General features: G+C 43.6%; 1 protein-coding gene across 1 annotated transcript; it reads left to right on the plus strand.

Annotated features, from left to right (window-relative positions):
* The first annotated feature begins 2,070 nt into the window (after nt 1-2,070).
* On the plus strand, nt 2,071-18,321 carry LOC133370684 (uncharacterized). The gene is made up of 4 exons (XM_061597334.1): nt 2,071-2,236; nt 3,907-4,576; nt 14,002-15,643; nt 16,551-18,321. Exons 2-4 carry the CDS (start codon nt 4,074-4,076, stop codon nt 16,683-16,685), a joined length of 2,280 nt encoding a protein of 759 aa, XP_061453318.1. The 5' UTR covers nt 2,071-2,236; nt 3,907-4,073; the 3' UTR covers nt 16,686-18,321.
* Nucleotides 18,322-19,738: the final 1,417 nt, after the last annotated feature.

Genomic DNA, 19,738 nt, shown 5'->3' on the forward strand with positions numbered 1-19,738 from the left:
TTGGCACCAGGCTGCCCTGGGCCTGCAGCACCATAGCCCAACATCCCCTTCCAATACAGGCAGCACGGGGCTAATAAGCCTGTCTGCACACACCCCCAACCCTTCTCATCCGTGTACATGATGTGTGCACCCCTGCCATCAACCAAGACGGTGGCGGTGGTGCCAAGCTCTTAGCGAATCCCTTGCTGCCATCTTGGGTGATGGTAGGCATGTGCTCGCAGCGTGCATGGCATACACACTGATGGAAGATGAAGGTGGGGTGGGTAGGTGGGCTTATTGAAGCCTCTGCTGCCTGTATGGGGGGGATGGCTGGTAGCTCCTGCTCTGCGATCTGTGCCAGTGTTGAGTTGCAGGACCCGATGCTGCTGCAGATAACGAAATGGAAGTGTCACCCTCCAACCCTAAGGAGGTGACCTTCAGGGGCCTCTCTGGGCCACAGTGGCCCTCAGCCAGGGCCCAACCTGGCCACCCTCTGGTGCCAGGCCTGTCTGGACTCGCAACAACCCTGCTGCAGGTAGCGCAAAGTACTATGAGAACTGCTCAGTTGCCCTCTATTTTACTGTAATGCAAAAGGGTACTGTGCCATTAATATAGGCAAATTACTGAAGTGGAACAGCAAGCTAGCTGTCCTCCATATACCCAGAAGTTCAATCATGAAAATGAGGTATTTTGAATCAAACCTGACTGTGTTATTGCTAAAAAGGAAGGCAAACCCTAGTCAGCCCCTCCACATAGGTAGACCCTGCCTTTCATGACCCCGGTTCTGTTCCCCACTACAAAAACTTTTCACAATACCTCACATCTTCCCTTTCTTCCAGCCATCCTCCACTCTGCTTCTTTCCCACACACACAAAATAAACCTTCCCAGCTCCAATCATCCATTCTCTACAGCTTCCTATAATCTCAGAACCTGCACTATCCTCATGTACATACTTCTATTATGGATTTATTATTATGTATAAAGCACTGATCACAGCTGGTATAGCACAGTGGGGAGGACATCCTGGCTGGGAGTCCAGAGTCTGTGAGTTCAAATCCCCGCTCGTGTCTTCTGGGTGTCAAGGGCCAGCTAAAGATCACCCCCACAGTGAGTGGCTCAGGGGTTACATGCCCTGCCACCTGTGCAGCTGTGGGCAAGCAGCATATTCCCAAGAAGGCCAGTTGCCCTCCAGCTGGCAGTTGCGGACAAGGAAGGGCTGGCTTGTGGAGCTGTGGCAAGCTGAGCAGGCACTAAGCCTCAGAGGGAGGCAATGGGAAACCCCCTCTGAATACTGCTTACCATGAAAATCTTATTCATAGGGTAGCCATAACTCAGGATCGACTTGAAGGCAGTCCATTTCCATGTCATAAAGCACCGACCAAACATTTTAAAGTGCTGTAGCCAAGTTTAACAAAAAAAGATTTCAGGCTTACACTTGAGAAGAAATGACATAAAAAGTGAAAAAATGGACAAGGGAAGAGAAAAACAAGCAAGATCAGGCACCCAAACTGGGACATCCTTGCCTTTATAGTGACCTAGGCTGCACTCCAATATGTCTACTCAGAAGTAAGCTCCATCGGGTTCAATGGGACTTACTCCCATGTAAGTGTGTATTAGATTGCAGCCTTATTCTTTTAAAAGCCTGTTTGTGAGGGGTGGTGAGAGGAAGAGAATCAGTACAATTTGTCGTTTATGACTATTTTGTTTATTCAACGGGTTCCTTCCTTGAGATAAATAAACTCGATCAATCAATTTATATGCCACCTTTTTACAGCATGCTGTGCCCGAAGTGGCTCACAACGAACATTCAAAATATCAAAATACAAAGCGCTGTGTGTGTGGGTGAAGTATTCTGCACATGGCTAGAGAGCTATCCATCCTCTGGTGTCACAATGGCGCCAAATCAAACTGAAGGAACCCTCCTCGATGAAGGGTCCCATTCTCCTGAGAGTTCTGCCAGCCGACCCAGCTCGGACAGACAGACTCCGCCCACCATCCGAGCCCCAACGGCCTTTCTTAGCTTTTAACAAGAAGCCCCGCCCCCTTATCTTTGTGACGCGCGACGTGGAGAAAGAAGAGTCCGTTGGTTTCCTGCTCGATCCTAAGTCACGTGGCGGAGTTGGTTTTTTGTTTTTCTTTCAATTCCCCTCTTTCTCCCCTCGCGCTGCTGTCACGTGACGCGCCGGCGCAAGTGGATCGCCGAGCACGAGGACGCGCAGGAGGAGGAGGAGGCGGGAAACGGCGCTCGAGAAAGAGGTTGGTGGGGGAGCCGTTAAAGGAGAAGCGCGCGCTTTTTACTCTCCCCCCCCCTTCTCTTTCTTCCTCTTACTCCGTATGGGAGCGTTGAAGCGAGGAGACCGGAGGGATAGGCGGAAAGTGGGCGTGACTGCTGCTTGCCACGCGGATTCCGTTCTAGAATCGCTCTAGAAGGGGGTCAGGGGGCTGTTCAACAAGGGTTTTGGGGTTATATGGTACTCCTCTTTCTGTTCCCTTGAACCAAGGCTGGCCAGCCTCTGGGAGTGGCCAGGGCCGGAATAAATTAAGAAACTTCTGACATTATTTTACTGGCATAGGAAATTCAGTCTGGGGTAATTTTTTGAATCTAAAATACTTTAAATCTTGGCTTTCAGGGCATGTTGCCCTTGCAAGGCGGGTTACAAGACTCTGAAACCCAAGAACATTCTTGATCCAATAACGCAGTAGAAGTAGCTTAAGATTTTTGTCCCCCCTACAGCTCAATTCTGCTAACCATAGACTTGAATAAATGTGCCGTTGTTGGTTTAAAAAAAAAGACCAGCGATGAGGCCATGCATATCTCCTTGCAGAGGAAGTTCCAAAGGTGTAGGGCTATTACTGATACAGTTCTGCCCTTAGTACCTGCCAGCCTGATAACTCTAGGTGATGGGACAGAGTGTGTGGTGGTCATATTAATGCGTATGCTCATAAAGGTGTAGATGGCCCTCCAAATGACATGATCCTCAACCAGTATTATCCCTAGGTGATCGCGTCAATATCTGGAAGAGAGAACACCTATTGGTGTGCTGGGCATGTCTGTTAATAGGAAGGGGGTGCATTCAGTACATGCATGGCTTTTACAAACCATATGGTAGGAAGAGCAGTTTGTTTTTTAAATGTACGTTTTGGTTAAACCTGTAGTAGACTATTTAACATTAAAAATGCCAAAGTGGTATAAAGTAAAACAGCATAAAATTAAACATAATATAGAGACATGGCATAAAACAGTAAAATACAACTAGAGGCGCTGGTACTCTTGATAAAAGAGCTATGTGCCAACACCCAATGGTTGCCATGGGCAGCCAAAACAAAAGTGCTGGTACTCTGTTCTGGTGGGTACCATAAAAAAGCCCTGCACAGCACTGCATAAATAGTTAATTAGAGGAATGTGGTACTTTTATTCTTTTATTTTGATTGCACTTTCTGAATATTTGTTGGAAGGATGTATACATGCTGAAAATAAATAATAGTTGTACTTGCCCTTTTTGTGTGATAATGAATGATCTGGTTCACATTGCATGGTAAGTCAAACTATGGCATACTGAGACTGTGTGAACATGTGGGCTTCTGGAAAGGAGCTTGCAACCACTTTGCTCCTCCCCAGCCCTTTTTGCTCTCATGCTGCACTGAACTAAGCCAAGATTTGGGTTAGTGTGTCATCTGAACCAGGATTTGTGGTTAAGCTCTTTACTCAGTAACCATGAGCTGTAGTCAAGAACAAACTTTGGCTAGTGAGGAGAGAGCTTGGCTTAGCTAAGGACAGCAGTAAAAAGCAGCTGCGAGCTTATCTCCGGTAGGCTGCATGTTCATGTGATCTTGGTATAGTTCGCCTTACCGTGTCATGTAAACCAGATCAATGTATCTGTCCACTGCCATAATATGTGCTTTGTTTCTCTCTCTCTTTTAAATAGTTCTTTAGATGTTGGACCTGGCCATAACTGTCAATAAGGACGTGGTCTAACTCAGTAAAGTTAAGGACAAGCACAGTGATAAAAAGAACAAGAGGGAATGGAGGTCAACACAGCTAAACGACCTAAGTGAACACTTGGAACTTATTCTAAGTATTACTGGTGAAAATATGGATGCAACTGAGATGACACAGGACTTTGATAGTTCTTTCAAAAATGGAAAGCCCAGAGAAGCAAAAGTTATGAAAGAGATCACCATAATGGAAAAGACTTTTGAAACTCTTAACAATGGTGACAAGGGAAGTGGAGGAGTCTCAAATCAAGAGTGCCTTCTGAATCTAACAGATCTTAATGGCATCTTAGAGAAAAACGATATTAAACAACAAAATGGCATTCTGAAAGCCCCGGGAGTTGAGATAGCAGGGGAACATGAGACATTTCATAACAGAGGAAGCTGCTCAGAGGATCACACTGCTGATAAAGCATGCATATTACAAGAAAGAAGACTGGGAGTTTTGAATGTTGCTGAAAAAACATTTGGCAAAACCAAAGTGAAAGGTTGTATTACTCAAGCTGGTTTTTCTGGACACCTTTTGGATTCTTGGGAGAAGAGTGTTTGCTCAAGTCCTCCAGTTGCTTCTGATGCAAAATGCAACCAGGAAGAAGTATTCAGGTTAAAGCCAAATATTTCTACTCCTTAAAGCGCTTGAGATCTTAACTACTGTACACTTTTCATACCTTCTTCATTACTCTGGTTTCTAGACACTTCCCAGTTTTAAATCATCTGCAAGTTATTTGTCAAACTTACCTAACGTTTAGCAAAGATACATGTCACCTACTTGATACTTCTTATTCTAACATCCGACATCAAACATTTATTCTTCCCCTGTGTCACATTGTGGCCCCTAAAACTGACAAAGAACATCATATTATCAATAATGTCCGCAATCATGGAATTGTAATGAAATGAAATGAAAAATTATTTAGCTCAAACACTTTTCCCAGAAGCAGTTGTTCCATTTAACCCTCTGTACACAATGCAAGCCACAAGGTGTCTGTCATAAGCAGAGCAGGGGAATTGCAGAGTAGACATGTCCCGGATTGCACTGTTGATTTTAGGTTGTATCCAAAATTAGTCCTACTCAGAGTAGACCCACTAAAATTAATGACTAACTAGTCCATTGATTTCACTGAGTCTACTCTGAGTTTAGCTTAGTTGGATACACCCCTTTATTTTTATTTTGAAATTATACAGCTATGAGAATCAGCATGGATTTTTCGTATTCCACAATGTTAAATTGAAAATATCCCCCCATGCCATTCTGATGCTTCCCATAAGCTCGTTTCAAAACAAAACCTTACAAAACTTAATAGTCCTGAACTCAGAAACACTTGCTTAACAACCCTCTAAATTTTCATGTCAATATACAAAACAAAGAGAATTGAGAGTTCAAAGTGTAAGGGAGAAAGAAAAAAAAACACAGACCCCTTTTGGACTTTTTTCTGTCAGTGTTCTCATAATTTGTTGAAATTAATTAAAAATCAGCCATGTTCACAGAGTACCTGTAATCCTAATACTGATCTTGCCCCATACTCTGACCTTCATCTTCTGCAGTTTAAAAGTTAAAAAAATGCCTAGCCGATTTTTAATTAATTTAAGAACTTTAGCATTGCAGTCAATGATAAGCTTGGGCATGCTCAGTAAGAACCAACGGTCAGTGTGCTAAAAGCCATACTCACAGGTGCTGGGCTTACCTAATCGGCCACATCCATGCCAGACCTTTTTTTCACTTTAGGCAGGCATGGCTTCCCCCAAGGAATCCTGGGAAGTGTAGTTTGTAAAGGGTGCTGAGAGGAGACTCCTGTTCCCCTGACAACCCCAGTGGCTAGGGTAGTTTAACAGTCAGCCGCTCTGGCTGAAGCTCTGTGAGTTGCTCCACAAACTACACTTCCCAGGATTTTTTGAGAGAAGCCATGATTGTCTAAAGTGAAATAAATGTCTGGTGTGGATGTGGCCAGGGACGCTTTATTTTACATTTGGGTGGGAGGCTACATGTACCTGCTGTAGAATAAAATCATCGGGAAAATGCTGAAAAACAGTGATACTGTTCACAGTGCTTTCCTTTTGGAAAGGAAAGGGGCTTTCCCTCTGCCCAATGCTTACCCACCAAATCTCCTCCCCCTTCCTGCCCTCCTCATCCCCTCTGCCCCTCCCCCAGGTCAGTTTCACCTATCCTAAGCATGATTGCACAGGAGTAAATCCCACTGAACTCAAAAAGCATGCAAATGATCAAACCTGCCTTCCCCTCCTCTTCCCTCCTATCCCCTTCCTCTTGCCCTTTCCCTCCCCCTGCCTTCTCCCCCTCCCTCCCTCCCCACCCTCCCAACCCCCTCCTTCCTTCTCCTCCCCTCATCCTCCCCATGATCAGTTTTACCTATCTTAAGCATGATTGCACAAGAGTAAATCCCATTGAATTCAATAAGCATGGAAATGATCAAACCTGCCCTCCCCTCCACCTTCCTCCCATCACCTCCCTTTTGCCCCTTTTCTTCCCCCTTCCTTTGCCCCCCCTTCCATTCCCTTCATTGCCCCTCTCCCACCTTCCACTCCCCTCTCCTCTTCCTTCCCTCTTCTCTCCCCCTCCTCCTCCTCCATAGTCAGTTTTACCTATCCTAACCATGATTACACAGGAGTAAATCCCATTGAACTCAATAAGCATGCAAATTATCAGACTTGCCTTTCCCCTCCTTCACCTCGCCTCCCTTCTTCCTCCCCTCCCCTCTTCCTTCTTCCTCCTCCCCTGCCCACTCCAGCCCTCCCTCTTCTCCACCTCCCCCATGGTCATTTTTACCTATCCTAACCATGATTGCATAGGAGTAAATCCCACTAAACGCAATAAACATGCAAATGATCAAACCTGCCCCCTTCTCCCCTACCCCTGCCCTTCCTCAATCAATCAATCTTTATTTTTACCCCGCCCTTTTTCCAAAACTGGAACTCAGGGCGGCTTACAAATAAAAACTACAAATAGGTAAAAAACATATGAAAATATACAATTAAAATAGAACACCCCGCTCCTCCACCCCGCTCATCCCCTGTGGTCAGTTTCACCTATCTTAAGCATGATTGCAGCAGAGTAAATCCCTCTGAACTCAATGAACATGCAAATGATCAATACATTTTCAGCAAACTTGCACAGGATCCCATTTCTTACCTCCTGGATTAAAGAGCAAAGAAATTCACTAATAGGGAAAAAAAACCCCTTGCTGTTTAAAAATGTACCTATAAGCCTATAAATATTTCTATCAAACTTTAAAAAGCAGGGAAATTAGGCAGCTATAGAGAACGCACCAGGGAAGCAGGAGTACTGACCTCCTCTCTGAGATATTGTATTGCCCTACAAATTTGTAAATTTGTAAAAATGACCAATTTCGGTTGGTCAGTTGGGTTGCTATTCTGCTCTTTTTATCGAGATTTGAGGAATGACCTAATTATTCCACTGTTGTCATCTTTTCCAGGGCATCCAACCAACTTTTATGTGGTTTTTCTTCTTGCAGATCAAGAACGGAGGGTGACAGAAATGTCTGCAAAATTTTTAGCAGGTGCCATCAGAATAAGATCTACAATGGTTCCTTGAGTTTTATCCTGATATAATTCTTTTTTATTGCTAGCTTTATTTATCCATCTCTCTTATGTGGGACCGTGGATACACTAGTTCTACTGATTGGTATCCTATAGAAATGTTAGAATCTTAGCAGGAAATCTGATTAAGTTGTATATTTATTTGCTCTCTATTGTTTTTACTGAATACATTTTAATTGCAATGGCTTGTAGCTAATGCAAATAAAGGATTTCATTTCTTCTTTCAAACACAATTTGGGTTGGTCTTTCACAGTCCAATCCACTCCTGTGTAGCTTGGAAGAATTTGGTAACATGTGCCTCTGAGCATATGGTGAGTGGTGGCAACACCTGCAATCAGCCCAAATAACAGACACAAGACATGTGCTGTGCTGATCTTGTTTTAGCAGGGAGGAAGCAACAATATTAAGACAGTTGATATAGTTCAGATAGTCACTTTAAATATGTTTGATTTACTTTGCAACTTTAGTGAAATTTCCTATAGTAAATCATTTCCTTTTGCTTCTGTTTCTGTGAGTATGTGAATTACAACTACACTTCACAACACTAAAAAAACCCTCCAAAAACAATTGTGGAATAATGGCACTGACTAATCTGCAGAATAATTTCTAATGGACACGAGGAGTGTCTCATTTTGCGCAAGATAAAACGTAGGTGAAATATATTCTAGCAAAATTCTTGGTGTGCTCTATGTTTTTAATTGACCATGCCCACCTTTCCTTAAGTGAAGTGGTTTAAACATAACAGACTGAACACATGCATCTTGAGCAGGGCAAAGTTTGTTTTTTCCAATGGCTAGAGTCTTTGCTTAAGTAGCAACATACTGTAATCCATCTGATTTTACATCAAACTGCAGTTTCAGATTCAATTGTTAATGCACCCCAAAGAGAAATAGAACATAACCTCCAGTTTGAAACACAAAAGGCTGTCTTCACCATCAATAAAAAGGCTTTGAAATTAATAAAAATAAATTTGACACAGATTTCTAGGGTGAATAATGAGAAAAATATAATTTTCCAGGCTAGATTCTCTGTAGATACAATAGTAACACAGGAAAGAAGCAAAGTAAGAACAGAGTATCCAAAATGCATCACGAGATAGTGCTGGAAGATGAGACCCCCAGGTCAGAAGGCAGTTGCTGAGCAACGGGAAGAACAAAGGACATGTACAAGTAGCACTGTGACTAATGACGCAGCTGGGTCAAAGCTGAAAGGAAGCCCAGAGGCTGATGTGCACAGATGCAAAAGGAGAGTCCGAAGTTGTATGACGCACACAATAGGAACATGGAATGTGAGAAGCATGAGCCAGGGAAAGAAATTGTCAAGCAAGGAATGGAACATTACAATACTTGGCGTCAGTGTATTAAAAAGGATGGGAATGGGACATTTTCAATCAGGCAACTACAAAATATTTTATGCAGGAAATGAGAAATTAAGAAATGGGGTTGCTTTAATAGTGAGAAGTGATGTAGTATAAGCAATTAGGAGCTACAATATATGGTCTGAGCAAGTGATGTGAATGAGATTAAATGGGAAACCTGTTAACCATCATCCAAGTCTATGCTCCAATGGCAAATGCAGAAGAGGAATTGGAGAGATTTTACATAGAAGTACAGGAAGAAATTGATCACACGCCAAAACAAAATGTGCTGATAATCATGGGGGACTGGAATGCAAAAGTAGGGAACAGAGAAGAACTAGGAATTGTGGCAAATGGGGCTTAGGAGACAGAAATGAAGCAGGAGAAAGACAATGAATTCTGTGAAGCCAATAATTTGTTTCTTGCGAACACATTTTTGAGCAACCAAAAAGACGACTCTACATGTGGACATCATCAAATGATCCATATAGGAATCAAATTGATTATATAATTGGTAGAAGATGGAGAAGTTCCATACTTTCTGCGAAAACAAGACCAGGAGCAGACTTCGGCACAGATCATGAACTGGTCATATCGAAAATCAGAGTAAAGCTAAAGAAGAACAACAAAGCAATCATAATGCCACAATACAATTTAAATAACATCCCAGAAGAATATAAAGATCAAATAAGGAACAGGTTTGAGGCTTTAAACTTATTTATTTATTTATTTATTATTTTATTTATATCGTGCCCTTCCTCCCAGCAGGAGTTGACAGAGAACCAGAAGAACTATGGAGTGAAGTCAGAGACATCAGGGAAGAATGCAAAAAGACAATGCCTCTAGTTAAAAAGAGAGAAAGACCTCAATGGATAACTGAAGAAACTCTTAAAATGGTTAAAGAAGAGAAGGAAAGCAACAGCAAAAGGAGATAGAAACATGGTCAGAACCCTAAATGCAAAAATATAGTATGTAGGGACAAAGAGAACTATTACAATAGTTATTGTATAGAAATAGAAGAGGACAACAAAAAGGGAAGAACAAGAGCCCTATTCCAAAAGATTAGAGAAATGAAAGGGAAATTTAAACCAAGGGTAGGGTTGTTGAATAATCAACAGGGGAACACACTGACTGACGGAGATGAAATAAAAGGAAGATGGAAGCAATACACTGAAGAACTCTATAAAAGAGATGCCAGGATGACAGATTCATTCATGGAGGAACTGTATGATGAAGAACCAGTAATTTTAGAATATGAGGTGAAAGCTGCTCTTAAAATACTTGCAAGAAACAAGTCACAGGTGGTATACCAATAGAGTTGCTACAAGCTACTGAGACTGAATCTGTCCAAATGTTGACAAAAATTTGTCAACAAATACAAAAAACTAAACAGCAGCCCACAGACTGGAAGGGTTCAATATACAGTAGGGCCCCAATCATACGGTGGGTTAGGTTCCAGACCCCCGCCGAAAAGCAAAAATTGCTGAAAAGTGGATCACCGACAATAAAATGGTGCCTGAAGCCCAGTGGTGTACCAAGGGTGGGGCGATGGGAGCGGTCCGGGGTACAGGCAATAAGGGGGTGCATGGAGGGTCAAGGGAGGTGGTGCAGCTGCCAAGGCATCACCCCCACGCAGCCCAGGCTCCGGTGCATCCCTGCAGCAGTCTTTCCCTAACTGCGCAGCAGTGGGGGGGTGTTGAGGAGGAGAGACAGAAGTCACCTTGTAGCTAGCAAAAAAATTGGGGGAGGAGAAAAATGTAATAGATCTAAATTCTTTTTTTATAAAATAAAAATGGGGGGACGAAGAAGCCCCCCAGCTACGGTTTGCCTCCTCGAAGTTGCTCTGGCCCCCCAGGAGAGAAGAGCCTTTGCTGTGCAAAAGATACCCACAGCGCCGAGCGTGGATCAGCTGCAATCTTAACCCCGCTGGCTGAGGGAGTAAGCCCCGTTGGAGTCACCAGGTCTTACTTCCGAGTAGGCATGGTTAGGATTGTGCTGATGGATACGGGATCCAAAAGTAGCTTGTGGCAACACCCAGCTCCTGCTCAAGGAGCTTCCAAAGTGGCTCCCTCCTGTGGGCCCAAGGCTGACACCTCCCTAGGAAGGGCCCAATCCTCCCTGACCTCTCTTGTGCTGACCTGGGAGGGGTGGGTGGGAGAGGCGCACTCGCCCCAGGGCCTTTAGCAGCCGTTTGGCAATAAGGCAAACGGACCAGGAAGGGTGCTCCATTTGATCATGGGGGGGGGTTGCATTCACTCCGGCTTCCACCGCTTGGAGGGGAGCCTCACTGGCCACAGGTGCACAAGACTGGCCTCGACAGCTGTGCTGCTGGTCCTCTCCCAGTTGGGGCTATCCACCCCTCGCCGAGCCCCTTTGCCACAGGACCCGGAGGCTTCCCTCCCACCGGGCTTGCATGCTGCTCCTTCCTCCCCCAGGAAGGGGGCTCAGCATGTACACCCCCCCAAAAAAAGAAAGGGCTGCTGCTGCCTCTGGAGTTTGCCACTGCCAACGCCCTTCTTGGACTCAGCTGATGAGCACATCATGCTGAAAAACGCAGAAAAAGTGGAACAAGTGCCAAACATAATGAACATGGATATAATTGAAAACTGCCATATTAGCGGAATGCCGAGAAGTGGAACGTCGAAAAGCGGGGCCCTACTGTACATCCCAATTCCAAAGACGGGATCCCAGGGAATGCAGTAATTACCGAACTATTGCCTTAATATCCCCTGCAAGTAAAGTAATGCTGAAGATTCTATGACAAAGGGTGTTACCATATATGGAGTGAGAAGTGCCAGATGTCCAAGCTGGATTTTGAAAGGGAAGAGGCACCAGAGATCATATTGCAAACATACGTTGGATAATGGAACGGACCAAGGAATTTCAGAAGGAAATCACCCTGTGCTTTATAGATTACAGCAATGCCTTTGACTGTAGATCAGGGGTGGCCACTCCGTGGCTCTCCAGATGCTGCTGAACTACAGCTCCCATCAGTCTCAGCAAACACAGCTTATGGTCAGGGATGATAGGAGCTGTAGTCCAGCAGCATCTGGAGAGCCACGGAGTGGCCACCCTGGTGTAGATCATGAAAACTATGGAATGCTTTAAAAGAAATCGGGGTACCACAGCATCTGATTGTCCTGATGCGCAACCTATACTCTGCACAAGAGGCTACTGTAAGGACAGGATATGGGGAAACCAATTGGAAAGTGTGTAAGACGGGTGTATTTTATCACCCTATTTGTTTAATCTGTACACAGAACATACCATACGGAAAGTGGGATTGGACCAAGATGAAGGAGGTGTGAAAATTGGAGGGAGAAATATCAATAATTTAAGATATGCAGACAATACCATACTCTTAGCAGAAACCAGTAATGATTTGAAACGAATGCTGAAGAAAGTTAAAGAGGAAAGCACAACAGCAGGACTACAGCTGAGCGTCAAAAAGACTAAAGTAATGACAACAGAAGATTTATGTAACTTTAAAGCTGACAATGACATTGAACTTGTCAAGGATTATCAATACCTCGGCACAGTCATTAACCAAAATGGAGACAACAGTGAAGAAATCAGAAGAAGGCTAGGACAGGGAGGGCAGCTGTGAGAGAACTAGAAAAGGTCCTCAGATGTAAAGATGTATCACTGAACACCAAAGTCAGGATCATTCAGACCATGGTATTTCCGATCTCTATGTATGGATGTGAAAGTTGGACAGTGAAAAAAGCGGATAAGAGAAAAATCAACTCATTTGAAATGTGGTGTTGGAGAAGAGCTTTGCGGATACCATGGACTGCAAAAAAGACACATAATTGGGTGTTAGAACAAATTAAACCAGAATTGTCACTAGAAGCCAGAATGATGAAACTGAGGTTATCATCCTTTGGACACATCATGAGAAGACATGATTCACTAGAAAAGACCATAATTCTGGGAAAAACAGTAGAAAAAGAGGAAGGCCAAGGAAGAGATGGATTGATTCCATAAAGGAAGCCACAGACCTGAACTTACAAGATCTGAACAGGGTGGTTGATGACAGATGCTCTTGGAAGTCACTGATTCATAGGGTCGCCATAAGTTATAATCGACTTGAAGGCACATAAGAACAAGAACACCAACAAACATACAGAAACATAATTCTCCATCTTTGGAGATGGCAGGTGTTGCCACCACTCACCATATGCTCAGGGGCACTTGTTGCCAACTTCTTCCAAGCTACACAGGAAGTGGATTGGGCTGTGAAAGACCAATCCCAATTGTGTTTGCATTTTTACAAATTTGTAGGGCAGTACAATATCTTAGAGAGGAGATCAGGTCTTCTTCCCTGGTGCATTCACTATAGCTGTCCAATTTCCCTGCTTTTTAAAGTTTGATAGAAATATCTGTTGGCTATAGGTACGTTCTTAAACCACAAGGTTTTTTGCCTATTAGTGAATATTTTTTAAAACTACAGGGTGGTGCGTCAGAAATGGAAGAGCAATTTTTTTGCCTTTTAGTGAATGTATTTTGTATTTGTAAGCCTCTTTAGATACATCATGTAGAAAAGTGGGGTGAAAGTAATAAACTAAAGTAAAAGTGACAGTTGTGTCTTCTAACAGAAAGTGCAGGTGAGAGGGAGATGCTGAATCTTCCCTTCACCATATCACTTTTTTTCTGCTGGAGTCCACCCTAGAGTAATTTTCCTCCATCCATTCTCTGATGCTGCCAGTGAACCAGGTGGTGTATGTGGTGGTGGGGAAGGTTTGGCAATGTGCCCTCTTTTTGCTCTTTAACTTTATTTCTGTATCTATATCTTGCCTTTCCATCCCAAACAGGATAAAGTATCATGAGTGATTATCAATCATGATAAAAATATATAAATTAAAATGGTTAAAAACAGAAAACCAAAACAACCTGAAATTGCACCTCCCATTTTGCGCGTGATTGGGGCACAGCTATGTTTAAAGCCGTGTGTCTGGTGCTGTGACATTGGTCATTAGTGCTGGTAGATAGATGTGTGGAAACAACAAGTTAAATAGCAATAGCAGCCATAGCTAAGTGGTAATATGCCTTATACATCATTACCAGAATGAAAACTTTTTCTTCTTTCTTAAAACAGTGTTCGCAGCATTTCACTGAATGGGCAGGTTGCAGACAAGGCAGCAAAAACAACATGTTGCAGTGACCACCTTTCAGGGAATGAACAACGTGAGAAACAATTAGTTTTTACTGTGGAAGACATTGTGAAGAAGGTCTCAGAAAAGGAATCCATAGCATCTGAAGAGGATTTCTCATGCAGTACTTTAGACTCTGGAGGTTTGTCAGAATCTTGCCCAAGCAACGTGAATAGTATAAAGTCAAATGTAACACCTTACGTGGTTTTGAAAGACATCAACCAGAAAAGAAAAGAAAAGCATGAATATTGTTTAATACATCCAAATCTAAAGCAATTGCTCCAGAAAACGCAAAACAAAAGGAAAGTTGGTATTTTAAAGAAATTGAAAGTTTCCCTGTATGACTTGTTGGATAAAAGCTGTATTAAAAAGCGAAGGAAACCCCCCCAAATACAAAATGCTGAGGGACAGCTAGAAAATGAAAAAGTGAACAAGTTGGAAAGCGGCTTGGAGTTCAACAGCTCTACAAAAGTACTACATTCTGGAGAGTCAGTCCCTGGGGAAACAAATAATGGTCATGACATTAAAACTGAAAGGAGAGCTAACTCTTTAGATATCTCTACCCTTTGTGATGAGGGTATTTTTGCAAGGTTTTCTTTTATGGAATCATACCGTGAAAATTCCATTATCCATTTTAATGAAAAAGAAATTGAAAAAAGAAAAGAGAGTTTAGATTCTGTTATGATTTCTGAGACACAGAAGCTAAAGACTACATTTCTTGAACCAACTGAAATGTTTATGAAATATGAATGTGGGAACAAGTTCGTTAAAAAGGCAGAGAGGGAAGGTTCATGTCACAAAATAGAAGAGTATCAAGATTTGGAAACATTGTCTTCTAGAATTTCAGGAGGAACATCTACCGATAATACTACTCAAAAGCTGATAGCTAACTCTCATACAGAAATTTTGCAGGCTGACAAAATTTACCCTTCTTGTTCATCTGAAACTTTGTCTAGTGAAACCAAGTTCTCCAAAATATCCAGAAACATGGGTGCTGCTTCTACTTTGCCTGATACAACTGGTAATGACAGAGACATGTGTCAGGCAAACTGTGAATTTGATTCTGTCTTTGTTTCATCACTTTCAGGGGACAATCTTAAGTTAGACTTGAATGATGCGATTCCTAGTATAACCAGAAATGAGATGTTCATAGAAAAAAGAATAGTTCCATATTCTATAAATGCATTTCCTGAAGAAGTCCTCAGAGAACAGGTGGATGTAGAAAAACAGGAAACTATAAACCAAAGCAATACCATGTCTAGGAATAAGAATGTGGATAGTTGCTGGTTTCTTCTGGAAATTGAAGAAGTCATAAATGAGGATGTTTCTGTGTGTGGCACAGATGAAGAAAAAAAGTTCAAAGAACTGGAGTATGGAGAAGTCCTTTTAAATCATGGTATCTGCTTTCCACAGTCAGAGAGCAAATCAGGTTGTCAGCCATTTTCAAATGACATTGCAGTTATCAAGCCCAGTGAGATTGAAAAAAGAACAATGGCAGGTGATCACCAAGAGGTCTTTGATGGAGAAACAAGCAATGCAGAAGAAAGTGTCAGTCCTCAACCAGCCAAAGAAAAAAGTCCTGTTTGGGTATGGTTATAGTAGAATGTGCACTGTAGACTGGTGCAAACATAATTGAAGATTCTTAACTGCGGTTATGGGAGGATAGGCAGGATATAAATATAATAAATAAAATAAAGAGTAAGCTAATTAGGATAGCATATTCCCTTTCCCTGTTCTGTATGCTTTTCACCATGAATTCTTCCTGCCCTGCCTTAGTAGCAGTTAAGTAATGTCTAGGTTAGCCATTTATTTTAGTATCTATACCTTTCCTTTCCATCCCAAATAGTGGCTCAAAGTGGCTGCCAAACATGATAAACATGTATCATTCATTTATTAATTTAATTTATATCCTGCCTTTCCTCCCAGAAGGAGAATTAAAATAATCAATCTAAAAGTAGAAAACCAAAATAGCCTGGCTTCCTGCTTAACCAGAGTTTACTAATCCGCTTCAAACCTGGGTTAAGAATCTTTGTGAAGTAGAGAACCTGAATATTTGGATATTTTAAATTGGGGTTTGTTATTTTATCCTTTCTCAGAACTTCAAGACTATTTATAACATGTTGAAATATTTGGTACTTAAAAAAGAGACCTCAGCCAATCCTATCAGAGTAAACATTTCTCTCCTGCCATGCTTAGCATTGGCCAGTAAAAAACAGACTCCAACAGAACATTCTTCCAGCACATCTGAAGTTTCTAATCAGGGAGGCAAATCTGCATTTGAGGGGCAGCCTATGAGAACACTTTAACACACTTTTATAATTGTCTGGACTTGGTGCACAGATGGAATAGTTGGAAAGGTGTTCTTTGTTGATTTTGATGCCAAATGGTGGTGGGAGGTGATCTGTTAGATGTTTTTTTTAATCAGCCAACTAAAAGCAGATGGGACTAATTTGAAAAGTTGGCTTATAATTGGTGTGTTCTCTTTCTGTCCAAGGAGGAAGAAAGCCTGCAGCCACATCAATCTCACGGTGTACAAATTGTCCTTTACGTATGTTCTCTTTCTTCCTTCTTACCATCTTCATTGCTTTATGGATCTGATTTAGGTATAGGAAAATTTGGCAAGGTTTAAGTAATGAGCTGTATTGCCCGGGCCCTGGGCTGCTTCAAATTTAGGGTTGGTACCAAGGAATCAATGAGACAGGTTCAAGGTTTACTCACAAAGGAGACGTTTATTGGCATATCTACCGAGTGGAACAGACTGTCAAGGTCCCTTGCAGAGACGTTGAAGTCTGAACCTCGAGCTGGCTGTGCGGGCTCCTTTTATAAGGAAAATCTTGGCAAGGCACAGTGGTGACGGAATACATTGTTAGCCGCTATCTTACATCAAATCATCACATCTTGACAGGGTACATAATTGATTATGCTATATCAACCTAAGCATCAAAGCCATTCTATGATTAATAGAGTTTATGCTACTTTACTATCTTTGAAGTATCACAGTCTCTTGATCTAGGATGTCAAGGCACTTGATGGATTACCCTGTCTACGTGCGAGGACACTGTTCTGGTGTAAACAGGTCCTCTTGACCTGTCTATGCCACCCTGTTCTTGGCACATGCGCTACTGTTCCTTGACACGTGCAGCTCATTAGAGCTATCTAGACCACCTTCAAGGCTACTGTACATCAAATGGTCCTTTCCCTCCCCATCAGCCTCTTAGATAAGACAGATGGGTGTAGGTTCGGTACTTATTGACCGTTACTTGACCCAATCTCTAACAAGCCGAACTTCTTGCAGGTGCTTAAAGTTGAGAAAAACAACATTATAAGCTCTCACTTGCAAATCTTAACCTCTTAAAGGCAAGTCTACATAAAAATAGCCATACATATGCATTGCAACAATTACACGAACACCCCATGGACTACATGGGCCTAATTTCAGTGTAAAATTGGACCTCTACTGTAGGTTTTATGATCTTCTCTCTCACATTACAGTATTTGTGAGATCATGAACAGAGGGCAGTTTAGGGATCTTGCTGGTGTACCGCCCACCCCGCTGCACGGCAGATTCCCTGGCCGAGGTGCTAGAGATGGTCTCGGCTGTACGGGCATTGTCCCCAGAGCTGTTAGTTCTGGGTGACTTTAACTTGCATGCCGAGGCCGCTCTCATAGGAGCCCCTCGGGATTTCCTGGAAACCATGGCTTCCTGGGAACTGTACCTAAGTAATACTGGGCCCACCCATGTAGCCGGTCATGCTCTCGACCTAGTATTTGTCCTGGGAGAGGAGAGAAGTGGTCTGAAGTTGGGAGTGATTCTTGCCACTCCTGTGTCATGGTCAGCCCACTACCTGGTAAATATGGACTTCTCGTTGCCATGCCCCCTCCGCAGGGGTGAAGGACCTATTAAAATGGTCCGCCCCAGACGCCTGATGGATCCGGATGGATTCCTGACTGTGCTTGGGGAATTGGAACCTGCTGAAGGTCGCCTGGTCGAAACCCTGGTGAAGGAGTGGAACGTGGGGATCATCAGGGCATTAGACCGGGTGGCTCCGAAACGTCCTCTCCCCCTGAATAGAACTCAGCTAGCACCATAGTATACACCGTGGTTGCGTAGTCTGAGACAGGAGGTGAGACGACTAGAGCGCCGGTGGCGGAAATCCCGCTCCGAAGATGTCCGGACACAGGTTAGAGCAGCAGTAGCTGCCTACCAAGTGGCAATAAAGGTAGGAAAGAAGGCTTTCTTTGCTGCCTCTATTGTGTCTGCGGAGTGCTGTCCCAGGAGGCTGTTCCAGGTGGTCCGAAGCCTGGTCGGTCCAGTTGCTCAGGAACCCTTGGAACAGTCAAAGGCCTCCTGTGACTTATTAGCAAAACACTTCGCCGATAAAATCGAACACTTACGGAGCTCGATCCCGTGCGCCGTGGACACAGTGGATGAACCAGAGTTGGCCAGTTGCATGCCGGTAAATTGGGATCGGTTTCGGCTTCTCCCTTCTGAGGAAGTGGACAAGGTGCTTTCATCTGTGAAGCCAACCACTTGTCTTACTGATTCTTGCCCTTCGTGGCTCCTTGTGAGCTGCAGAGAGAAATTGGGCGAGGGGATCAAAGCGGTGGTAAAGGCATCCTTGAAAGAGGGTGTGATGCCATCAGCCTTCAAGGAGGCAATTGTAAAGCCCATCTTAAAGAAGCCCTCCTTGGATCCCCAAGTATTCGATAACTTCCGCCCAATTTCGAATCTACCATTTCTGGGCAAGGTCATTGAGCGAGTGGTGGCCAACCAGTTGTCAGCACACTTGGATGAAACGGATTATTTGGATCCATACCAATCGGGTTTCAGGACTGGTCACGGAACTGAAACAGCCTTGGTCGCTCTGGTAGATGATTTGAGGAGGGCATTAGATAGGGGAGAATCCACCTTTCTTGTCCTCCTCGATCTCTCAGCGGCTTTTGATACTGTCGACCACAGTATCCTTCTGCTTCGCCTGGAGGGATTGGGAATTGGAGGCACTGTATTACAGTGGTTCCATTCCTTTCTCTCCGACAGGTACCAACAGGTAGCGTTGGGGGAGGAGGTATCAGACCCTTGGCCTCTCAATTGTGGTGTGCCACAGGGCTCTATCCTCTCTCCCATGCTATTTAACATCTATATGAAGCCGCTGGGGGCAATCATCAGGAGATTTGGGCTGCAGTGTCATCAATATGCGGATGACACTCAGCTCTATCTCTCGTTTAAATCTTCACCAGAGTTGGCTGTGGAGACCTTGTCCAAGTGCCTGGAATCCGTGAGTAGATGGATGGGAAGGAACAAGCTGAAGTTGAACCCTGATAAGACCGAGGTACTACTTGTGGGGGACAAGAGAAGGTTGGGTGACATTGACCTGAAGTTCAACGGGGTGAGTCTACCCCTAAAGGACCAGGTCCGCAGCCTTGGGGTTGTACTTGATTCCAGGCTGTCCATGGAGGCTCAGATTTCGGCAGTGAGCCGGGCAGCCTGGTACCAACTACACCTCATACGAAGGCTGCAACCCTACCTTCCTGTTCACCAGCTCCCACTAGTGGTACACGCCCTGGTCACCTCTCGTTTGGACTACTGTAATGCGCTCTACGTGGGGTTACCCTTGAAAACGGTCCGGAAATTACAACTGATACAAAATGCGGCGGCTCGACTACTTACGAATAGTCGCCGCC

The sequence above is a fragment of the Rhineura floridana genome, chromosome 15 (genome assembly GCF_030035675.1).
Source record: "Rhineura floridana isolate rRhiFlo1 chromosome 15, rRhiFlo1.hap2, whole genome shotgun sequence".
Classification (NCBI taxonomy): domain Eukaryota; kingdom Metazoa; phylum Chordata; class Lepidosauria; order Squamata; family Rhineuridae; genus Rhineura; species Rhineura floridana.